Genomic DNA, 19,261 nt, shown 5'->3' on the forward strand with positions numbered 1-19,261 from the left:
GGAACTGTCACAGAGGCAGGCGGAGTAGAGGCAAGGCCTGCAAATCTCGGGGTTCAGAGGAGAGGAGACACGGAGCCTGATATGGCGGGGCTGGGGGCAGGGGGTCGATGGAATAGCCGACAGAGAGAAAATGAAAAGGGATTCTACTGCCTGGGATGGAAGTGAGGACAGAAATGGACGAGGAGAGTTGGGGGGAAAGTGGAGAAACCGGTAGCTGTGCCATCCAGTCTGGGCTGTGATCCGGCCTTAATATCTCTGGTTTGGTATGAGCCAATTGATCAGAACTAGGTTTCCAAAAACCAGTTCCTTCCCGCATTTTGTCAGTAAATACATTCCTACTATCCCTGTCAGACTCTGAAAGAATAGGGGAGAGAGGTTCCGGGAGGCAGTACCGGGACAGAAGGGGCGCCAGCCAGATTTAGAGAACTTGGGCCTCAGGCAGGGTAGAATACTGGGGAAACCTTTTAGAAAAGGGACTTTGGACCCAAGCATACACTGTCTGTATGGAGGGAGCAGCAGTCCCCTGCATGACCCTCTCACCAAAGGAAACACTTTCCATTCCCTTAGGAGTAAAATCTTTAATGGGTCCCGCCCCCTACGCCCGCTAAACCGCCCCCTTTGCGGGCAACCTTGGCTTCCTCTACAGCCTCACGCAAGGCCTGTGCAGGGTCCCCGCGGAGCTGGGCCAATGCCCCGCGCAGAGCAGCGGAGCCGTCTCCCACACGGAGCTTTCGGCCGCTCAAAAAATAATGAGGCAGCGCCCCGGCCTCTAGCACTCGGCTCAGCTCATCCAGTAGCCCAAGGCAACAAGCGCCGGCATTTTCCGGCCGCGCCAAGTAGAGCGCCGGGAGCCGCTCGCACGCCCAGTAGAGCAAGGTCCGCAGGAGGTAGGGCGCAGCGGCTCGGGTCCCCGCCACCAGCGGGCGCAGCAGCGCCTGGGCCGCCGCGTGTGCCTGAAGCAGCGGCGTGGGGATGCGCTCTTTGAGCGCCAGCTCCTGGCGAGCGAAGCACAGCTGCCATCCAGAGGTGCTCGGCTGCTCTGGGAGGCTGCCCGGCACTAGGTAGAAAGAGGCCGATTCAGAGACCAGTGGACCCGCCCACGAGTGGCTCCGAGCCGTGTCAGGCCAGCCTGTCACGGTCACCACCGGGATCAAGTCGAAGAGCAGGAGGTGGCGTGGGGGCTCTGGAGTTGCCAGGAGGACCGTGGTGACACCTGCGTGACGAGCTGCATGAACTAGCCGTGGGGCGCCTGGGACCGGGATCAGGGACTCAGCAACCTCAGCCAACTTAACGAAGAACCAGGAAGTTACTTGGGTCGGGCATAATGTGGGCCATGCCTTTGGAGCCTCCGACGGCTTTGGGACTTGGCTTTCGTCGGCGTCCAAGGCGTCGCTGCTCAGTGTTTCCAATGGCTCAGGAGTTTCAGGATTGGTAATGTCCTTATAAGACGATTGGGACTCTGAAAGGTCACTAGATGATTTTTGCAAAGACATGTGTGGCTCAGGTTCAGGGACATAATCATGTGACGGATCTACAGAGTTTTCCCGGTCGGTGGGACTCTCTTTGCTATGGGTTTGGTGAGTCATATCACTTTCTTCTGGGACAGGAGGTCCTAAGCAATCCTGCCAGGCCTCCCGGACCAAAATTCCACGCATCAGTTCTGGAAGGCGGAGCCATGCAGAACAGGATTCCAGATCCAGTAGCAGCTCGGGCCCAGTGCCATCCAGAGAAAACACAGGCACAAGGAGTGTAAAGCCGGCATCATAATGAGGTCCCCGGGAGTAGGGACCTAAGGGGGCGTGCCCTAAATCTAGGGAACCTTCGCGAATCCCACCACGAAGCAGCAAGAGTTCTGCCTGGGGTGGAAAACGAGGGTCTTGGCGGTGAACCAGACCTAAAGAAGAGAAAGGGTCGTGAAGGTATCCTGGTTCAAAGTCGGGGCAGGAAATGGCGAGGCTGGGGTTTGCAAATTCCCACACTTACCGAGTAGAGCGAAGACAAAATCCTTGGCTCGGAGAAGATCAGCTCCAGGCTTGGGCCCTTCACTCCAACTCTCCTGAACACGGAGCTCCTGAATTAACTGAGTGAGCTCCTGCAGCTGGGCGCCCGAGCAGAAATCTATGTCTGTGAGAGGCCGGGCTGGGGCTGGGGGCGGTGGTCCCCACCAGGGGGCACCCCCCCAGACGGTGGAAGCCATGCTTCGCTAGCGTTTGGTGCAGTTAGCTTTGGCAGGCCTTTCTTTTGCGGCCCCAAACTTGTCCAGTTTTCCCCTCCCTCTGAGGCAGATCAAGGGTTACAGACAGGCCACAAGTGGGTCTTGGAGATGATGTGATCTGTATTTAGTCTTCCTGATGAACAAATGACTATTGCCTTCGGTTTTTTCTAAGCAGGTTGCCCCACGGTAAATCGGTTCACCTGACTCAGCAGGTTAAAAAAAAAAAAAAAGGCTATTTGGTCCCTCCTGGGAATACAATAGCCAATCTTTACCACGAGCCTTTGCCCACCTCCCTTTACCTCTTTTTGAGAAGGGCTTATTGGTCCGCGGCTTTCCGATGAAGGGGTAGCTTCAAAGGTGGTGGACAGAAAGCAACATAAAAGATTCTACAGGTAACTTCCTGGTGGTCACATGTCCACGCCCTTTCTGGAAGCTGTCTGGGTGGCTCCGGACTGGTTCCGCCTCCTGTGAGAGTTCGTTCAGTCACGCCTCTCACCCTGCTGAGATGTTGTTACCCTGGGAGTTGTAGTTTGTGTTCCACGATACAGGTGCAGCGGTGCCTACACACCCTTTCCGTTGTTTCAAAGTAGTGCCTACTGGAAGCTGTAGTTTGTTTGTTTGTTTTCCTTTTTATCCCTTCAATTTATTTAGCTATTTGAGACTGGGTCTCACTGTGCACCTCTGGATGGCTTGGAACTTGCTATGTAGACCTGACTGACTGCATCTCAAACAGTTCATCCTGCCTCTGCCTCCTGAGTTCTGAGATTAAAGACATATGGTACCTTTTATACAAAGTCTTATGTAGCCCAAGATGGCCTGGAGTCACCATGTAGCCCAGGCTGACCCTGAACTCACAGCAGGCTTCCTATTTCAGCTTCCTTGATGAGAGAAGTTACAGGTTCCTGCCACTACACCCAGCTGGAGACAGTATATTATTCTGTCTAATCAGTCCTACACAAACACTCCTTGGAATTGAAGAATAATCGGTTGGATCCGAACAGTAAATAATGAACATTTCCTTCGGTCCAGTTTTGAGGCTCCATGGCCTCTTAGACAAGGCTCTTTAAAGGAAATTCTGACTTCATTCTGTTTTTATCTAACTTGAGCTAGGGCCTCACTGTCTAGCTAAGGCTGGCCTGAAACTCACTATGTCTATCAGGGGGGCTAGTTTTGAACTCAGAGATCCACCTGCCTCTGCCTCCCAGGAATCAAAGGTCTCTGATCATTTGAGAGAAGCTATGGCTTGGAAATGTCAGGAGATGGAACAACTGGACACTTTTTTTTTAAAGATTTATTTTAGGTAAATGAGTGCTCTGTCTGCATGTACACTTGTGTGCCAGAAGAGGGCATCAGATCCCTTATGGATGGTTGTGAGCCATCGTGTAGTTGCTGGGAATTGAACTCAGGTCCTCTGGAAAAGCAGCCAGTACTCTTAACCGCTGAGCCGTCTCTCCAGCCCTTTGACTCTTTTAAAAGAAGGGAAAAGCTGAGCGTGGCCTTTAATCTTAGTGCTTGGGGTACAGAAGCAGGCTGATCTCTGTGAGCTCAAGGCTGGCTTGGTCTGCACAGAGTTCTAGGTAGTGAGGACTGAATAGTGAGACCTTGTCAAAATAAAATAAAGTAAAATAAAATAAAACAAAATAAAATAAAATGGAATAGTGCATGATTGTCCAGGGTCAGAGTTGAGGTGGGGACTGGTGGGAAAGCATCTTCCTGGAGTCAGTGGTCATCATACTAAGGCAGGAATACATAGCTGACGTGGAAATAGACATCTGAATCTTAGAAGGGATTGCAGCCAGCGATGCTCACGTCAGACATGCAGAATCGTGACAGGAAAAGCACTTGGGAATTCAAGTTACATGTACACAGAAGCTATTAGGACTAAATTGAAAGTCCAGAGGAAACTCCCAGATAGGTTAGGTCAGGCCACAAAAAACTAGGGCAGGAAATTATATTCAGTAACCTATGCTACCAGAAATCAGAATAAGGGGTCAGAATATAGCACAGACACGGGATGGGACCAAGAGCGTGATTACGAGACAGTAAACCCATAGACATGAAGTAGGCTCATAGACCAGACCACCTATCACCAGCCAGGCCTCCAGAGACTCCGTCTGCTTCTCATCTCTCGTACATTCTCAGGCTAAATGATGAACCTGGGACATCTTGGAAAACTAGAGGATTGTGGGAGTGTGATGGCTCAAGCACTTGAGCAGCTGAGGCAGGATGCCTACTGCGTACCAGAGACTCAGATGCAGAGTTCCAGGTGAGCCCAGCCTAGAGGGAGACTCTGCCCCAAAATTGGGGTAAGGTGGAGTCAATAGACAAACCTCTAGAACCAGAGCTCACTTGGGGAAGCCCAGACCTAAGGGTTTCCAGTCACTGCCAAGTCCCTGCCTTCCCTTCCCTTCATCCATGAGGGGGGAAGCAGAGAACCAGGAAGACAGGTTTATATATCTGTGACCCAAGAGACCAGATCAAGAGAAGATCAAGTGTTTGTTTATTTCAATGTATTTTTGTGTACGGGTGTTTTGCCTGCGTGTGTGCCTGGAATTCTTGGAACCAGAAGATGACCTCAATGTCCCTGGGGACTGGAGTTACAGATGATGGTTAGTCATCCTGTGAGTGCAGGAATTGAACCTGTGTTCTCTCAACTGCTGAGTTCCCTCAAGTCCCATGTATGAGCAGCTTTTGCCTGTGTGTGTGTGTGTGTGTGTGTGTGTGTGTGTGTGACAGAGAGAGGAGAGAGAGAGAGAGAGAGAGAGAGAGAGAGAGAGAGAGAGAGAGAGAGACGAGGGCATTGTATACCTTGGAACTGGAGATATGGATGATTGTGAACCACTATGTGGGTGCTGGGAACAGAACCTGGGTCCTCTGCAAGAGCAGACAGTCTTCTCTACTGAGCCACTCACTCTGCAGCCTGTGAAAGCTGGGCTCACAGTTCAGGGTACTAAGCATAGGGTATTTGTACACATCTGTCTGAACCACTCTAAAAATCAACAACATTCTCTGTTTTTTCTGAGGCCTTGAAAATACTGATACTACCCAGGCAGTGATGGCTCAGGCCTTTCTTTAGACCCGGTATTTGGGAGACAGAGGGAGGCAGATCTCTGAGTTCAAAGCCACCCTGGTGTACAAAGCGAGTTCTAGGACATCCAGGACTATACAGAGAAACACTGTCTAAACAAACAAAAATGTCAAGAATGGGTGAAAAGCAGTGTTCTTTAAAGAGAACTCTAAAGCACTACTTTCCAACAAAGTAGAATTAAAAAAAATTTATTCTTAAAACTTTTGTCTCCTCTCTCTCTCTCTCTCTCTCTCTCTCTCTCTCTGTGTGTGTGTGTGTGTGTGTGTGTGTGTGTGTGTGTGTGTGTGTGTGGTGGTGGTGGTGGTGGTGGTGGTCAGAGGACAACCTGTGGAAATTGGTCCTCTCCTTCCACCTTGTATATGCCAGGATCAAACTCATCAGGCTTGGCTGTTTTGCCCACTGAGCCATCTGGCTAGACTCTTCCTTTTTTCCTTCTTTCTTTTTTTCCTTTCTTTGTTGCCTTCTTTCTTTGTGTTGTTTTATTTTTCTTTTTTCTTTTTTGTTTTGTTTTGTTTTTTTCGAGGCAGGGTTTCTCTGTGTAACCCTGGCTGTCCTGGAACTCACTCTGTAGACCAGGCTGGCCTCAGACTCAGAAATCTGCCTGCCTTGCCTCTGCCTCTCGAGTGCTGGGATTAAAGGTGTGCACCACCACCTAGCTTTCCTTTTTTTTTTTCTAATTATATTTTCATTTCCTGTGTTTGTGCATGTTCGCATCTGTATACCCATACCGCAGTTTGAGTGTGGAGCTCAAAGGGGACCTTGCAGTAATTGACTCTTAACCCTAAGATCAAACTCACATCAGGCTTAGTAGCAAGCATCCCTGCTTTCTGAGCAAACTCACTAGACCCCTTTCCTTTGTATTGAAAAACAGGGTTTCGTGTAGGTCAGGTTGTCCTTGAACTTACTAGGTATTCGTGGTTAACCTTGAACAACTACTTCTGTCTCTATTCCCCAAATTCTGAGATTACAAACATGCACCGCCACACCCAGTTTTTTAAAGAATGAACTGTGATACCTTAGGTGGGGTGGCCCATTACCTATAATCCTTAAATCGAGAAGTTGGAGCAGCAGAGGGTTGCCTCTAATGTGAGGCCAGTCTGTATGTATAAACAGTTCCCTCAGCTTGCCAAAGTGTCCTCAATGTTTATGCCTCACAAATCAACCTAGAGGCCCCACTACCCAGGACCAGGCATCCAGACAGATCACATGGTCTTTGATTCCTACCAGAAACAGTAATTGATGGGGAATCTCTCTCAGGCACCCTCACCTAGAGGCAAGTTACATATCTTGTGTTGGAGTTGTCATAGGACAGCCTGAACTACAATATTAGAGAATCTCAACTCCCTCCTTCCATAAAAGAGGCAGGCATAAACTGGGCAGTGGTGGTGCATGCCTTTAATCCCAGCACTTGGGAGGCAGAGGCAGGAGGATCTCTTGAGTCTGAGGCCAGCCTGGTCTACAGAGTGAGTTCCAGGACAGCCAGGGCTACACAGAGAAACCGTCTCAAAACAAAACAAAACAAAACAAAACAAAACAAAACAAAACAAAACAAAACAACAAAAAAGGCAGACACAGTGGCAGAACAAGCCTTTAATACTAGCACTCATGATGCTAAGGCTACAGAATTGCAAGTTCAAGTCCAGTATAGGCTATGACAAATGTGTTTATAGTTAGCCTGGGCTACATAACAAGAGCTGGTCTCAAAATTTTTTCTATGATAGAAATGTCCTGAGTCTCTGCTGTCCAGCTACATGTGGCTGTCAGAACTTTAAAATGTAAAGCCTGAGGAACAGAATTTAAATTGATTTTGTCTTTTAGAGACAGGTTTGTGCTATGCAGCTCTGTCTGGGCTCAAAATACAATCACCTTGCCTCAGGCTCGCACAATCAGACCATACAAGTATAAACTACTCTACCCAGCTCAGATTTTTTTTTTGGATAGGCTCTATGTAGCTCTATCCTAGAAATTATTATATATACCAGAGACTAGTCTTGAACCCACAGATATCCACCTGCCTCTGACTTCTTGGTGCTGGCATTAAAGGCATTCACCACCATTCCCAGCTTAATTTATTATTTTTTTATGAGTGGTTGCCTGCCTGGATGTGTACCACATGTGTGCAGTGCTCACATAGGCCAGATGATGGCATTAGGTCCCCTGGGGCTGAAGTTACAGACAGCTGTGAGCCACCTGGTGAGTGCCAGGAATCCAACCTGGGTTCTCTAGAAGAGTAGAAGGAGCTCTTACCAGATAAACTATCTCTCCCATCTTTTCAGGATTTTTTTTTCTTGAGACAAGTTTTCTCTGTGTAACAGCCCTGGCTGCCCTGAAACTCACTTTGTAGGCTAGGCTGGGTTTGAATTCACAGAGATCCACCTGACTCTACCTCCTCCTGAAGAGGATAATTTTTGGTTTTTTTTTTAAAAGGGAGACAGGATCTCAAATAGCCGTGCTGATCTTGAATTCGTAACATAGCTGAGAATTCCTTTAAACTCCTGATCCTCCTACCTCCACTCAAGTGCTGGGGCTCAGGTGTGCAACACAACACTTGGTGAGAATTTTAAATTTTAATTGACATTCTAATAGTCACATTTGGCTAGTGGTTAGTATCTTTTTTTCTTTTTCCCCGAAAATTAACTCTTGAGCCTGGCTATGGAGCTGTGAAGGGTAATAGGAACGTGTTAATTCTGTGCCTGTTTAAGATGGGCATGGTCATTATCCATGGTAGTGCTGGGATGGAGGACCTCAACCAGCCACAGAATGCTTCTCTTGCCTCTTTATTCTCGACGCGAGTTTGTCCCCTCTGTGTTCAAGGTCCTCATCACATTTTGATATCCCCACTCCTTCTGGGTCTCTGAGTTTCTGGGTGCCTCTTGACGGAAGCGTCTGGAACAGAGAGCTTCACACTTTTCTCTGCCAGTCACTAATGGTTTCTGGCGGGAATCAAAGACCACATGACCTGTCCGGAGGCCTGGCCCCGGGTAGTGGGGCTTCCAGTTGATTTTAGGAGGCATAGACATTTGGCGATACTTCTGGCAAGCCGGAGGAACTGTATCCACAGGGTGGTATACCCAGTCTTGTCTGTCTAACCGCCGGGAGGGTTGCTGTAGCTCAATCAGTACAGGCACCTCTGAAAAAGTTTTCATGTCCTCGGAGATCACTTGGGCCTTGGGAGGGCAGGAGTTTTGACTGAAGGGGACAGAAGTCCAGGGTAAGTGCTGCTTGGTATTGTCCTTATGAGAAGCCATCTTACACGCGAAGGATTTCACTGGGGAAGGTGTTAGCATTACTGTCTGAAGTGAGCCTGAGATTTGGGCAGAATCTGTACCTGGAACATAACTTAATCTTTTGGCAAGGCCAGCATCTAGGATAAGGGCCGAGTCCTTGCAGGGAATAGCTTGCTGGGTAAGGCCTGGAGGCTTGAAGCCAGAGCCCCGGCCAAGTGCTGGGTCCTGGTGAGGACAGGGATCGCGCTCTGTGGCAGAGCACTCCTGAAGGTTAGAGCTTTGGCTATGTTCTGAACTGTAAATGCTAACATCTTGGTTAAGGTCCGATCTTTTTTCAGTTTCAGTGGCATTGATGAGGCTGCTGCTCTTGTAGGAGTCAGAGTCTTGGATAAGATCTGGGACTCTACAGATTTGAGAATCTTGGATAAGGCCTAGATTCTTGTAGTCTCCTGAGTCTTGTGTGAGACCTGAGCTCTTATGGAGGCAAGAAGTTTGGACAAGACCTAGGCTCTTATGGGTACTAGATTCCTGAGTAAGTCCCGAGATTTTGTTAACTTCAGAATCTTCGGTATGGTGCCGGTTCTTCTGTGGTCTAGAGTCTTGGGTAAAGCCTACATTCCTGCAGACTCCTGGATATTGTACATTTCCTGTAACATTATTGCCTCCAGACTCTCGACAGGGGTCTGGCCTCTCATAGGTGGTACCTAGGGAGGGGTCTTTATTTTTGTTGATTACAGGATCTTGGTTTAATGGAGCATTCCTATAGACCAGAGAGTCTTGCATAAAGCTCAAAGTACTCTGGCCAGATGTTTCATTAAATATCCCATTCTTGTGGAGACTGGGATGTTGGATGGCATCTAAGGCTGAATGACTCCTGAGAACACCAGCATCTTGGATGGCAGCTGGACTCCTCAGGCCAGAGTCTTGAGAGAGATCTAGATTCTTTTGAAGGCAAGAGTCTTGAGAACCGTTTGGATTTGTGCAGAGGTAAAGATCTTGAGTATGGTTTGGAAACTTGTAGAAACCCAAGTTCTTGTTGACACCTGGGGTCAAGGTAAGCCCGGGGTTCTTGTGAAGGCTTGAATCTTGGGAAAGGCCTGGGTTCTTCTGGAATCCTGGATTTGTGGTAAGGCTTGGGTTCTTGTGGAAGCCTGGATCTTGGGTAAGGCCTGGGTTTTTCTGGAGCTGTGGATTTGGGATAAGGCTTGGGTTCTTCTGGAGTCCTGTGTCTTGTGTAAAGCTGATGTCCTTGAGAACTCCGGAATCCTTGGCAAGTGATGGAGTCTTTTGATGGTCAAGGCCTTGGTTAAGGTTTTGATTCTCGGGGTTTGGAGGTTGGATTAAGGACTGAGCGGTGGTGGAGAACTGAGGAGGGATAGAGAAGTGGGAAGAGGAGGCCATTTGAGGAGAACTGGGAGTTGAGAGAAAGGAGGAGGCTTGTGTTAAACTGGAAGGCTTCAGATGGTTAGACAGAGACACAGCAAACGTTCTGGGAGAAACAAGGGGCAGAGAGAGAGTGCACGGAGCGGGGACGGTGGTCAGTGTGCTCTGGGTGGTGCTGGGGGAGTGAAGGCAGGGTTTCGAGGGTGTGGCATCCTGGGCATAGACCAGGAACTGGTGGTAGAGTGGAGCCTGGGCTTCCTCAGTTTTCCTCTCAGAACGGCAAGGATGAACGCTGCTGTAAGGGAAGGTCTTGGGCTGGGAGAACTTATCTTTGGCATGATCTGAGATCGTCCATTCCATGTTCCCCAACTCCAGGTAGCCCAGCCTAGGCCCTGAAGGAGGCTCAGCAGTGTCCCCACCATGCTGCTTTGGTGTTTGCTCAGCTGTACCAGAATTTACTAGGCCCATCATCTCTTGGGGTCTGGAGAGGATGTTCAAGTCCTTCCGGATGTACCTCGAGTCCTGGGAGCCATGCCTGGGGAAGGTGCTTGGCTTCTCTCTTCGGGCATCATAGACCATATGGCCAGTAGAAAAGCTGGGACCAAAAGTAGCCACTATTGAAGGAACAGAAGATGGGGTAGGGGTAGAGGTGGTGGTGGGAACTTGAACAGGTGCTTGAGTAGTAGTCATGGACAGTGCTAGGGCAGGGGCTGGGGCACAGGTTGGGACAGGGGTCAGAACACAAGTGACTGGAGTAAAGGTTGGAGCTGGGGCAGAGGTTGGGTTGGGCACTGAGGTATGGGCATACAAATGAATCGGAGAATGGGATGGGGCATGTGCTGAGACTTGAGACTCCGTCTCTTTAGGGACATCAGCTTGGGAGTGGGTCAAGGTGTGTACTGGTATTGGGACTGGATCATGGCCTTGGGATTGGAAGGGAGCATATGTAGGAGACTTGGGTGGGGTTTGAGGTGATGTACAGGCTGAGTTTTGCTTAGGGTTGTGGGCTAAATCCCGGGCTGGGGTTGGGGCTGGAATCTGGTGTGAGCTAGAGGGCAGGAGGTGGGGCTGGGCCTGACCCAAGGCATGGGATTGACTATGAGTTGTGGCCTTGACGGGGGCATAGGGTGGGTTGGGGGCTGGCTGACAGGGTGAGGTTGGGGATGGAGCCTTGGCTGGTTTGGAGACTTCACTGAAGGCTGGGATAAAGTCTGGTGCACGGGATGGTGATGCACGGGCTGAGGTATGCTTAACATCCTGTGCCCTGAGTTCAGAGTGCTCTGAGGTCTGAGTCTGGGACTGGGTGGAGAGGTGCTCATGGGTGTTGGTTGAGGTATAGGTTAGAGCCTGGGCTGGAGCATGGGGTGGACTGTCAACTGGTGCCTTAGTCTTGTTGTCTTGCGGTGAAGAGGATGGAGCCATGTTCAGCTTGCTTATCTTTGGAATCTGGGAAGAAATCTCTGGCCTGGCGAAGGAAGAAGCTTGAGTCTTCGTGGCTGGGTCCTGAGACGATTCTCCAGCCCCCATCAGCCCTTCTTTCCACAGCTCCCACGGGGCTTCTGTGGGGGCTCTGCCATGTCCACACTGGGGTGGCATCCAGCAGGACCTAGAAGTGTTCTCATCATTTGTGTTTGGTATCCAAGAGTCTAGGTGATTGCCGTGCCCAGGTAGGAAACTGGGACGGTGGTGGAGTCGGGCAGGGGTTCTTGAACACAGGTTCTTGGTATCTGCGGTACAACACATGCACATGGGTCGTCTGTTTAGAACAATAGGTTGCTTGTAGGGAGGGAAAGCAGGATGGAAAGGGACAGGGTACCAGGGTGGGAATGGAGGCTGTGACAAAGGAGACAAGTTCATCTCCAGGAGACCACTCACCTCTGGGGAAATAGAGATGGAAAAGAATCCGCAAAGAGCTCTTCAGATGCTTCCAGAGCTGAGGGGAGCAGAGGAAGGAGATCCCAGAGGTAAGGTGAGCCCTGAAGGTCACCATTCATCCGGCCACATCCCAGCCGTCCTCCCGCTTTAGCCCCTTGGACACCCCAGAGCTTAGGCTCAGCAGAGTGGCACATGCTTATAATTACAGCTCTCAGAAGACTGAGGCAGGGAGATCTTAAGATTCACCCTGAGTCTCCTAGTGAGAGTTTTGACTCAAAACAAACAAGCAAACAGCCCCTGAGTCCCCTCTCCCCTGTGCCCAGACCCTGCCCTGACCAGAGTCACCACATTGATTCCCACGTTGAGCAAGATGAAGGTGCCCAGAATCAGAAGAATTGAATCTCCTAAATCCTGGCATTTCCTGAAGTTGGTGCCGGAACAGGAATGGGCTCCGTGGTAGATTCGTTCACCCATGACCTGGGATCCCAGGCCTACCTGGGCCCCATGGCCCCCACAAACTAGAAAACAGGCTCGCCCCCTAGTGGGGGAGGGGAAGAGGATTGAGTCATAATGGATCAGGCGATCTGGGTCACAATGAGCCTGTGGAGGAGAAGGTCACAGGATGAAGTGCCCTGGTGACCAGGTCTGAGAAACCTAAGCCTATAGGCCAGCACACCTCCCTTTTTCAGTCATCCCCACCCCCGGCCCCGGCCCACACGGCGCTTTGATTGACTCAAAGGCACCTTACTCGTGAAGTTGAAAACCTAGAATCTTTCACCCCTTAATGACTCCTAAGACCGGGAAGCCCCTTGACCTCAGAGACTTGGTTGGAATCTAGAGTCTTAGACTTCTTCCCACACTGAGCCTCAGGCTTTTGTCTGCCTACTCTCTGACCTCGGTGTTTCGTTGGTTTTTTGTTTGTTTTCCCGGAATTTATTTTATTTTATGTACATGAGTATGTTGCCTGCATGTGTGTATGTGTACCATGTCTGGAGGTCAGAAGAGGACATCAGGTTCCCTGGAGCTGGAGTTACAAATGGTTATAAGTCACCACATAGGTGCTGGGAACTGAACCCAGGTCTTCTGCAAAAGTGACAAGTGCCCAACTACTGAGCCACCTCGCCAAGCTTTGACCTCAGAGGTTCTTGAGCAGAGCCGAGTCCCTTTGGGAACAAGAGCGGAGAGAAGGTGGGTGCATTGAGACCTCCGATCTGTAGTTTAGAGCTTTTCATACAGGATCACGGGGATAGGGGTGGGTGGGGGGCCGAGTAGCAGGAACATGGCCCCCTGGACAACAGGAGCATCACACCAAGAAGAGTGGTTTCTCATTTCAAGAATCCCAGGTCAGGGGCTGGTGAGATGGCTCAGTGGGTAAGAGCACCCGACTGCTCTTCTGAAGGTCTGGAGTTCAAATCCCAGCAACCACATGGTGGCTCACAACCATCTGTAACGAGATCTGACTCCCTCTTCTGGAGTGTCTGAAGACAGCTACAGTGTACTTACATATAACCAATAAATAAATCTTTAAAAAAAAAAAAAAAAATCCCAGGTCAGAGCTGGGTGTCATGGTCCATGCCTTTAATCCCAGCACTTGGGAGGCAGAGGCAGGCGGATTTCTGAGTTGGAAGCCAGGACAGCCAGGGCTACACAGAGAAACCCTGTCTCAAAAAAAAAAAAAAAAAAAAAAAAATCCCAGGTCAGTGAAAGGAGAGATTCCAAACAATAGACAACCGAGTTTTCTGGACTCTTTCTCTTTATTCCTTTCTCCACGCCTTGCGCCTTGTACACGATCACCTGTTGCTCAGTTAAGTTTCCCTGTCCGGCTTCTATGCAGAGAGGGCCTTGAAGCTGAGGTGGAAGGCGGTGGTAGCGAGCTGGCCCGCCCTCTGTTCTCCTGCACCTGCCTCTTCAGCTCCAGGCTGTCATACACCTGGTAGGTGGCATTGCCACCTGGATTCCGACTGAGTGGAACAAAGGTGGTTGGAGGTGGGGTTGGATCAGAAATCTGGACTTCCGCCAAGCGCTGGGAGGAGTGTGGGATCATCAGGCCCGAGCTGGCTGGTGGGGCCCTTTGGTATGAAGCCTCACCCAAGGCCGTAAGGGAGGTAGAGGTGGTCAGAGGATGACGAGAGGGGAAAACCTCAATCCAGTCAGGGGCCCGCCTGCGGACTTCGTGAGATTCCCGGGAGCTGTAACCCACGTGTCCCATGGATTGTGGTGGGCTGTGGTTGGGTTGGCTGTGAGTATGACTAGAGAAGTTCTGCCGGTGGGCCTGGGAGTTGTGGTCCCGGTAGCCTTGGACCTCTCTGGGGTTCCTGGGTACAAAGGCAGGTGGTGGCTCACAGCCTTCTGTCCCGCGCCTCCACTGATCCCTGGCATCATAAGGTATGTGGCCCCCTGAAGGGAAAGAGCTATAACCCACAGTGACCCAGGAAGGGTTAGGAAGCAGCCGGCGGGGAGGAGGTGGTGATGAGGCCCACTGCTCAGCTTCCACGGTACCCCAAATCCGGGACTGTGAATAATGAGGACCGAAGCCCTGTAGCCTCAGTTCTGATTTGGCCTCTACTCGCTTAGGCAAGCGGCGCAGCTCTGGTGACAGGTAGAGGGAGGGTAATGGGAGGCTGGCAAGGATTCCACCCTGGCGACCCCACAGTCCCACATTGGAGGCCAGACGGACTGGCTTACACAAACTACCCCAGCCCCGACGGGGTTGCTTGGCATGCGGGCAGGAATGACCCTCCGGAAGGGAATCCCGGTCTTCCATGTCAAAAAAGGGCATTGGCCTCATCTGTGACATCTTGTGGCCTTGAGGTTGTTTACGAAAGGGTGGGTAGCCACGGGAGAGTGGCCTGTTGCGAAGTCTCTGCTGGTGGCTGAGGCAGCCCTGTTGCTGGCTGCTTTGGTGGATCTGAAGGTTGCCCTGTTGGTAGCCGTAGCGCCTGCGGCTGCGCCTGTCATTAGAGCGCTTGCAAAAATAGTGGGAAGAGGAAGAGGAACACTGTGTGGGTTGGGCCATCTTCACTTGTACAGGGTCCAGGATACAGTGGATGTGGACGTCCTGGACGTTGGCTGGTTGGGGCTCTTTGGGGGGACATTCGGTAACCTGGACTACTTCTGCTAAAAGGCAAGAAGAGCCAAAAAGAGTTCAGGGTTAGGAACACTTAGTGCAGATTTTTCAGGATGAGGGTGTGGGTGTGAGGCACTGTTGTCTAGCATACTTACTTTTCTGGTTCATCCAAAAGATCATCTTGTCTATGGCATTCTGGAGCCCCTGCCACATCTGGAGGTGGTGGGAAGATAAGAGTGAAGACCAGCTTGCTAATATCATCCCCGTTCCCAACAACCCCACCCATGTCTCTAAGGGAAGCCAGCTTGTAGCTGGCTTTTCTATAAAGCCTTCTTCATCCCCATGGATGCTTCACAGTAATCACTGACCGCGGTTGCCACATTGATGCTGATGTTGACCAGAATGATGAGGCCCAGCAGCAGGAACAAGATGTTCTCAGCATCCTGAGGGCTTTCTTGGTATTGCTCGCAGCACCTCAGGGTGTTCTGCCACAGCTGGTTTTCCATGGTGGGGGGGGGTCCTAAGGCCACCTGGGCCACCACCCCCCCACCCAGCCCAACCCAACCCACACTGTTTTCATGCCAGTACTGAAAGATGCTTGCTATCTGGGAGCGAGAGCCAGGTCATAATGAGGCAGGTTAGAGTCATAATGCAGAGGTAGAAGAACTTTTATTCACTCTTTCAACCTATAACATGACAATTTTTTATCTTTGACTTCCATTTGATAGACCATGGCCCTCGGGTACTTGAGTACAGTCTTCTCAGTCTCCTTGTTTAACCCCATATCTTGCTCCTGGTTAGAAAATATGGTTGCTGCAGTCATGAGACCACTTTCACAGGGTCAAATTATTCCTAAGGGATTCCATTGCTCTTCTGAGACACGGCCTGCTTTGAGGGCAGAATGGAGAGAGATGACGGTGTATAGCAGAACCATGTCTTCTGCACGCTGACCATCTCTGTGTCATAATCCCTCTAGCACCAGCGCCCGTGCCCAGCAGTGGCTCATTCGCTTTGGCATCACACAGATGCCGAAGTGTATCTTTCTGGGATCGCTGTCCCTGCCAACTGCCAACCCCAACCATGGTCTTCCTTCCTTCCAAGGAGGTTGTCCTCTCCTGACTCACCCCGACTCCAATAATCACCACCTCGAGAAAACCACAGCATAGTATGGTAGCAATGGGTTTGGCAGCCCTAGCTGCTGGAGAGGCTGAGGCAGGAAGCAGTCTAGTTTCAGGCCATCCTGGAGCTAGAGATACCATCTCGATAAATCAACACCACCACTACCTCACACACACATACAGTATAAAGCAGTAGAATACTTGCCATTTACTCAGCATTGGAAAAATTACATGTTACATGCAGTATAAAGATGTAATTGCTGATATGACAGTAGAAGGGGACTTTCGAGTAAACTAGGTTAACAATCACAAATCTATGAAAGAAGCACCCTGGGCTGGTGAGATGGCTCAGCAGGTAAGAGCACTGGACTGCTCTTCCAAAGGTCCTGAGTTCAAATCCCAGCAACCACATGGTGGCTCTCACAACCATCCGTAACAAGATCTGACTCCCTCTTCTGGTGTGTCTGAAGACAGCTACAGTGTACTTACATATAATCAATAAATAAATCTTAAAAAAAAAAAAAGAAAAAGAAGCACCCTGACTGAAAGGTTTTGGTTTGGCTTGGTTTTTTGTTTTGTTTTGTTTTTCAAGACAGGGTTTCTCTGTGTAGCCTTGACTGTCCTGGAACTCACTCTGTAGACCAGGCTGTCCTTGAACTCAGAAATCTGCCTGCCTCTGCCTCCCAAGTGCTGGGACTAAAGGTGTGCACCACCACTGCCTGGCTGGCTTGTTTAAATAGAGATGGCTCAGCAGTTCAGAGTGCCTACTGCTCTTGCAGAGGACCAAGTTCTGTTCCCGGCATCTTCAAACATACCGTACCTTTACAAGTATGTAACAGAATAAAATTAACATTATCAATAACTTCTCTTTGGAGGTTTTGTTTTGCTGATAGAATGTCTTGCTATTTTAGTCATGTCTAGCCCAGAACTGGCTATGTAAACCTATCTAGCTTTGAACTTGCAATAACCCTCCTGCCTCAGCCCTCCTGAGTACTGGGATTATGTGTTAGCAAATTGAGTATAATGAACAATACATATATATATATATATATGGTGATTTGCAGAAAACTGTGTGCATGGGAGAATCTCAGTCATTTAGGAGCAGGGCAGGGTATCAGTTTCTCTGCTGGCCAGTGGATGGAAAATTCAGAAGAGATTACATGGTAAAGTAGGCTGGGGTGATTCACTGGCATTGAGAATTTATCTGCCAGCAGGAATGGCTGTGCGGGTTGGGGTGGGGGTTAGAGAGTCTTAAGGCTGTGAACATGGTCCCTGGTATCTGTAGCCACAAGCAAGTCACTTGGCCTGAGCTTCCACCTTTCCTTTGTGACATGGACAGACATAAGATCACAGAAGCTAAGACAGTTACGGGAAGTCACCTCCTGAGATGTCCCTATTATTTTACCTCCTGCTTCTAAGTCTATTCTCAAAGGTTGCGGGAAATTGAGGTTCTGCCTGGGAGATTGCGAGAGCCTAGAGACCCTCCCTCCTCAGCAATTGGCCCAAAGAAACCAGAGCATTAGGGGAACCATGTTTTTGCTAGACCTGTAGTCTAAGCCTGGGCTCCTCAGACCTCTGAGTTAGGGCCATGGGGCCTGAGGTCTATCCTCCAGCTCAGGACCACCTGAGGGTCTCAATTGACTTGGTGGCTCTCTGGACACTAAGAGCAAGGTGGAAGCAGTTGGGTGTCTTGGAACCAAGAAGGACCTTAGAAAGGCTCAGGACAGGACCTAGGAGGGCAAGACATTGACAAGGGCCCCGGGGATCTCTGGGCCGTGTCCAGGGAGATCATTCTCTTAGTGACCAGAAATTCTGGGTACTGTGAGGATCACTTCTCTCCATATCACCACAAACCACTTCCTCTCTTTTTTATTTTTTATTTTTTTGTCCCCAGTCACCTTCCCTTCAGGGGACGATACACCCAATCTTTGCCTGTCCCCTCAGCTGCGCTGGATCCAGAGACCAAGGGGTAACAGTGGGACAGAGCCTCCACCTCCTGGGTGAGTTCTCGTAACCTTCTCCTCACATCTCGGGCATCATAGACTATTCGGCCTGATGAATGGCGCCGGGGTATTTCAGGGACATTTGCTGGACCCAGAAAGGATGGTGAGACAGGCTGGCCCTGTGCTTGCTCACCCTCAACACATCCCCCTGACCCTGCCGCATTGTTTTTATGGCTCAAAGCCTCTGGACTGGGAGGTGGAGGATTTACAGTATACACATAGGCCTCTAGGCCCTGGTCTGACCGGATTTCCGATTTGAGAGGCCTGGCCTCTACTGCTGGCTGGAAGCGGATGGTCTGGGGAGGTTGCTCTAGACCATCCTGAGTCCAAGGTTCCCACACCTCCTGCATAGATTGAAAGCCTTCCCAATCCTTAGAGTCATTCCAGTGGCGGGAACAGATTGCAGGGTGCTGATGTGGAGGTTTCTCATCATCAGTATCAGGGGCCCAAGCTATGGGGCAGCGGGCACGGCGAGATGGAGGCGCTCGATGGCGGTAACGACGACGAGTGGGTGGGGGGGTCACAGTCATCTTCACAGGGTCCATGGTACATCGAAGATGGACTTTGGGGTAGGTCTGCTTCCTCAAGGGCTGGACCAGCTTCCCAAGTGAAGTACTGGTTTCTGTAGGGAGAAGTGAGGTTGTTGGAAAGGCTAGCTTCTAGAGAGATGGATGGGAGGTGGGGGCTTTGAAAGAGAAGCTGCAACTCCGTCTTAAGGAGCCAGCTTAGGGTCAGGTGGAATAGAGCGCTTGGTTTCTGCCCCTGCTAGGCCCCAACCCCTAGCCTTCCTTACCTTTTTCACAAATGATATGGAACATTCGGTGTAAGAGGATGCGGATTCGGCTCCAGAGCTAGGTATAGGAGGACATGGTGACCACAGGTAGGTCCGTGGAACCAGGCCTGCCTCCCACCCAGCCTCCCCAACCACACCCTCCATCCCTGACCAGGGTCACCAAATTGATGCCAATGTTAATACAGACGATAAGACCCAAGAGCAGCAGAATGGAGTTTCCCATGTCCTGGCAGTTGTTGATGTTGGGGTTTTGATACGAGGCCCACCCAGGCCGAGGCCGCTCAGCCATGGCCATGGTGGTCCCTAGGGCCACCAGGGCCCTTAGGCCCCCAGCCCACTACCCCTAATGCCCACTAGCCTGCCAGTCTGACCCAGAAAGTCCTGAGAGTGACCGGGTCACAATGAGGTTGGGGCTTTCCCTCATAATGTGCTAAGATGATACTCTCAAGGTGCAAGGCCCAGGGTTGCCCCCCCCCCCCAGCCTTAGCCCAG

At 50.5% G+C, this 19,261-nt stretch overlaps 4 protein-coding genes and 1 long non-coding RNA gene across 6 annotated transcripts; 1 reads left to right on the forward strand and 4 right to left on the reverse strand.

The window, feature by feature from the left end:
* Positions 1–558: 558 nt before the first annotated feature.
* Positions 559–2,588, reverse strand: Tmem102 (transmembrane protein 102). The gene is made up of 2 exons (NM_001033433.4): positions 1,984–2,588; positions 559–1,894 (listed from the first exon to the last, which is right to left on the reverse strand). The coding sequence occupies exons 1-2, from the start codon at positions 2,195–2,197 to the stop codon at positions 579–581; spliced, it is 1,530 nt and encodes a 509-aa protein (NP_001028605.2). The 5' UTR covers positions 2,198–2,588; the 3' UTR covers positions 559–578.
* Positions 633–3,002, forward strand: G630025P09Rik (RIKEN cDNA G630025P09 gene). Its single transcript, NR_027913.1, has one exon. It is a non-coding gene; the product is annotated as an RIKEN cDNA G630025P09 gene (long non-coding RNA).
* A 4,853-nt stretch (positions 3,003–7,855) lies between these two features.
* Positions 7,856–12,308, reverse strand: Gm39566 (predicted gene, 39566). Its single transcript, NM_001378260.1, has 3 exons — positions 12,125–12,308; positions 11,789–11,846; positions 7,856–11,640 (listed from the first exon to the last, which is right to left on the reverse strand). Exons 1-3 carry the CDS (start codon positions 12,260–12,262, stop codon positions 8,081–8,083), a joined length of 3,756 nt encoding a protein of 1,251 aa, NP_001365189.1. The 5' UTR covers positions 12,263–12,308; the 3' UTR covers positions 7,856–8,080.
* Positions 12,309–13,523: 1,215 nt separating this feature from the next.
* On the reverse strand, positions 13,524–15,451 carry Spem2 (SPEM family member 2). Of its 2 annotated transcripts, none has more exons than XM_006531970.2 (3): positions 15,224–15,451; positions 15,011–15,068; positions 13,524–14,902 (listed from the first exon to the last, which is right to left on the reverse strand). In XM_006531970.2, exons 1-3 carry the CDS (start codon positions 15,359–15,361, stop codon positions 13,590–13,592), a joined length of 1,509 nt encoding a protein of 502 aa, XP_006532033.1. In that variant the 5' UTR covers positions 15,362–15,451; the 3' UTR covers positions 13,524–13,589. The 2 variants fall into 2 exon arrangements, with proteins under 2 accessions (XP_006532033.1, NP_780577.1); NM_175368.2 differs by having other exon boundaries at positions 13,530–14,905; positions 15,224–15,427.
* Positions 15,452–17,834: 2,383 nt separating this feature from the next.
* On the reverse strand, positions 17,835–19,129 carry Spem1 (sperm maturation 1). The gene is made up of 3 exons (NM_028855.1): positions 18,921–19,129; positions 18,770–18,827; positions 17,835–18,598 (listed from the first exon to the last, which is right to left on the reverse strand). Exons 1-3 carry the CDS (start codon positions 19,062–19,064, stop codon positions 17,868–17,870), a joined length of 933 nt encoding a protein of 310 aa, NP_083131.1. The 5' UTR covers positions 19,065–19,129; the 3' UTR covers positions 17,835–17,867.
* Between the last annotated feature and the right edge of the window lie 132 nt (positions 19,130–19,261).

Source organism: Mus musculus, chromosome 11, assembly GCF_000001635.26.
Source record: "Mus musculus strain C57BL/6J chromosome 11, GRCm38.p6 C57BL/6J".
Lineage (NCBI taxonomy): Eukaryota > Metazoa > Chordata > Mammalia > Rodentia > Muridae > Mus > Mus musculus.

Bases quoted from the DNA above. Each gene is read 5' to 3' on its own strand.
- Tmem102 (NM_001033433.4), bottom strand. From the start codon at position 2,197: ATGGCTTCCACCGTCTGGGGGGGTGCCCCCTGGTGGGGACCACCGCCC. The intron at 1,895-1,983 runs GTAAGTGTGGGA...TCTCTTCTTTAG, and splicing joins TTTTGTCTTCGCTCTACTCG to GTCTGGTTCACCGCCAAGAC.
- Gm39566 (NM_001378260.1), bottom strand. From the start codon at position 12,262: ATGGGTGAACGAATCTACCACGGAGCCCATTCCTGTTCCGGCACCAAC. The intron at 11,847-12,124 runs GTCAGGGCAGGG...TGCTCCCCTCAG, and splicing joins GAATCAATGTGGTGACTCTG to CTCTGGAAGCATCTGAAGAG. The intron at 11,641-11,788 runs GTGAGTGGTCTC...GTTGTACCGCAG, and splicing joins CCATCTCTATTTCCCCAGAG to ATACCAAGAACCTGTGTTCA.
- Spem2 (NM_175368.2), bottom strand. From the start codon at position 15,361: ATGGAAAACCAGCTGTGGCAGAACACCCTGAGGTGCTGCGAGCAATAC. The intron at 15,069-15,223 runs GTCAGTGATTAC...CACCACCTCCAG, and splicing joins GCATCAATGTGGCAACCGCG to ATGTGGCAGGGGCTCCAGAA. The intron at 14,906-15,010 runs GTAAGTATGCTA...CTTGCCTTTTAG, and splicing joins CTTTTGGATGAACCAGAAAA to CAGAAGTAGTCCAGGTTACC.
- Spem1 (NM_028855.1), bottom strand. From the start codon at position 19,064: ATGGCCATGGCTGAGCGGCCTCGGCCTGGGTGGGCCTCGTATCAAAAC. The intron at 18,828-18,920 runs GTCAGGGATGGA...TCCTATACCTAG, and splicing joins GCATCAATTTGGTGACCCTG to CTCTGGAGCCGAATCCGCAT. The intron at 18,599-18,769 runs GTAAGGAAGGCT...TTCTCCCTACAG, and splicing joins CCATATCATTTGTGAAAAAG to AAACCAGTACTTCACTTGGG.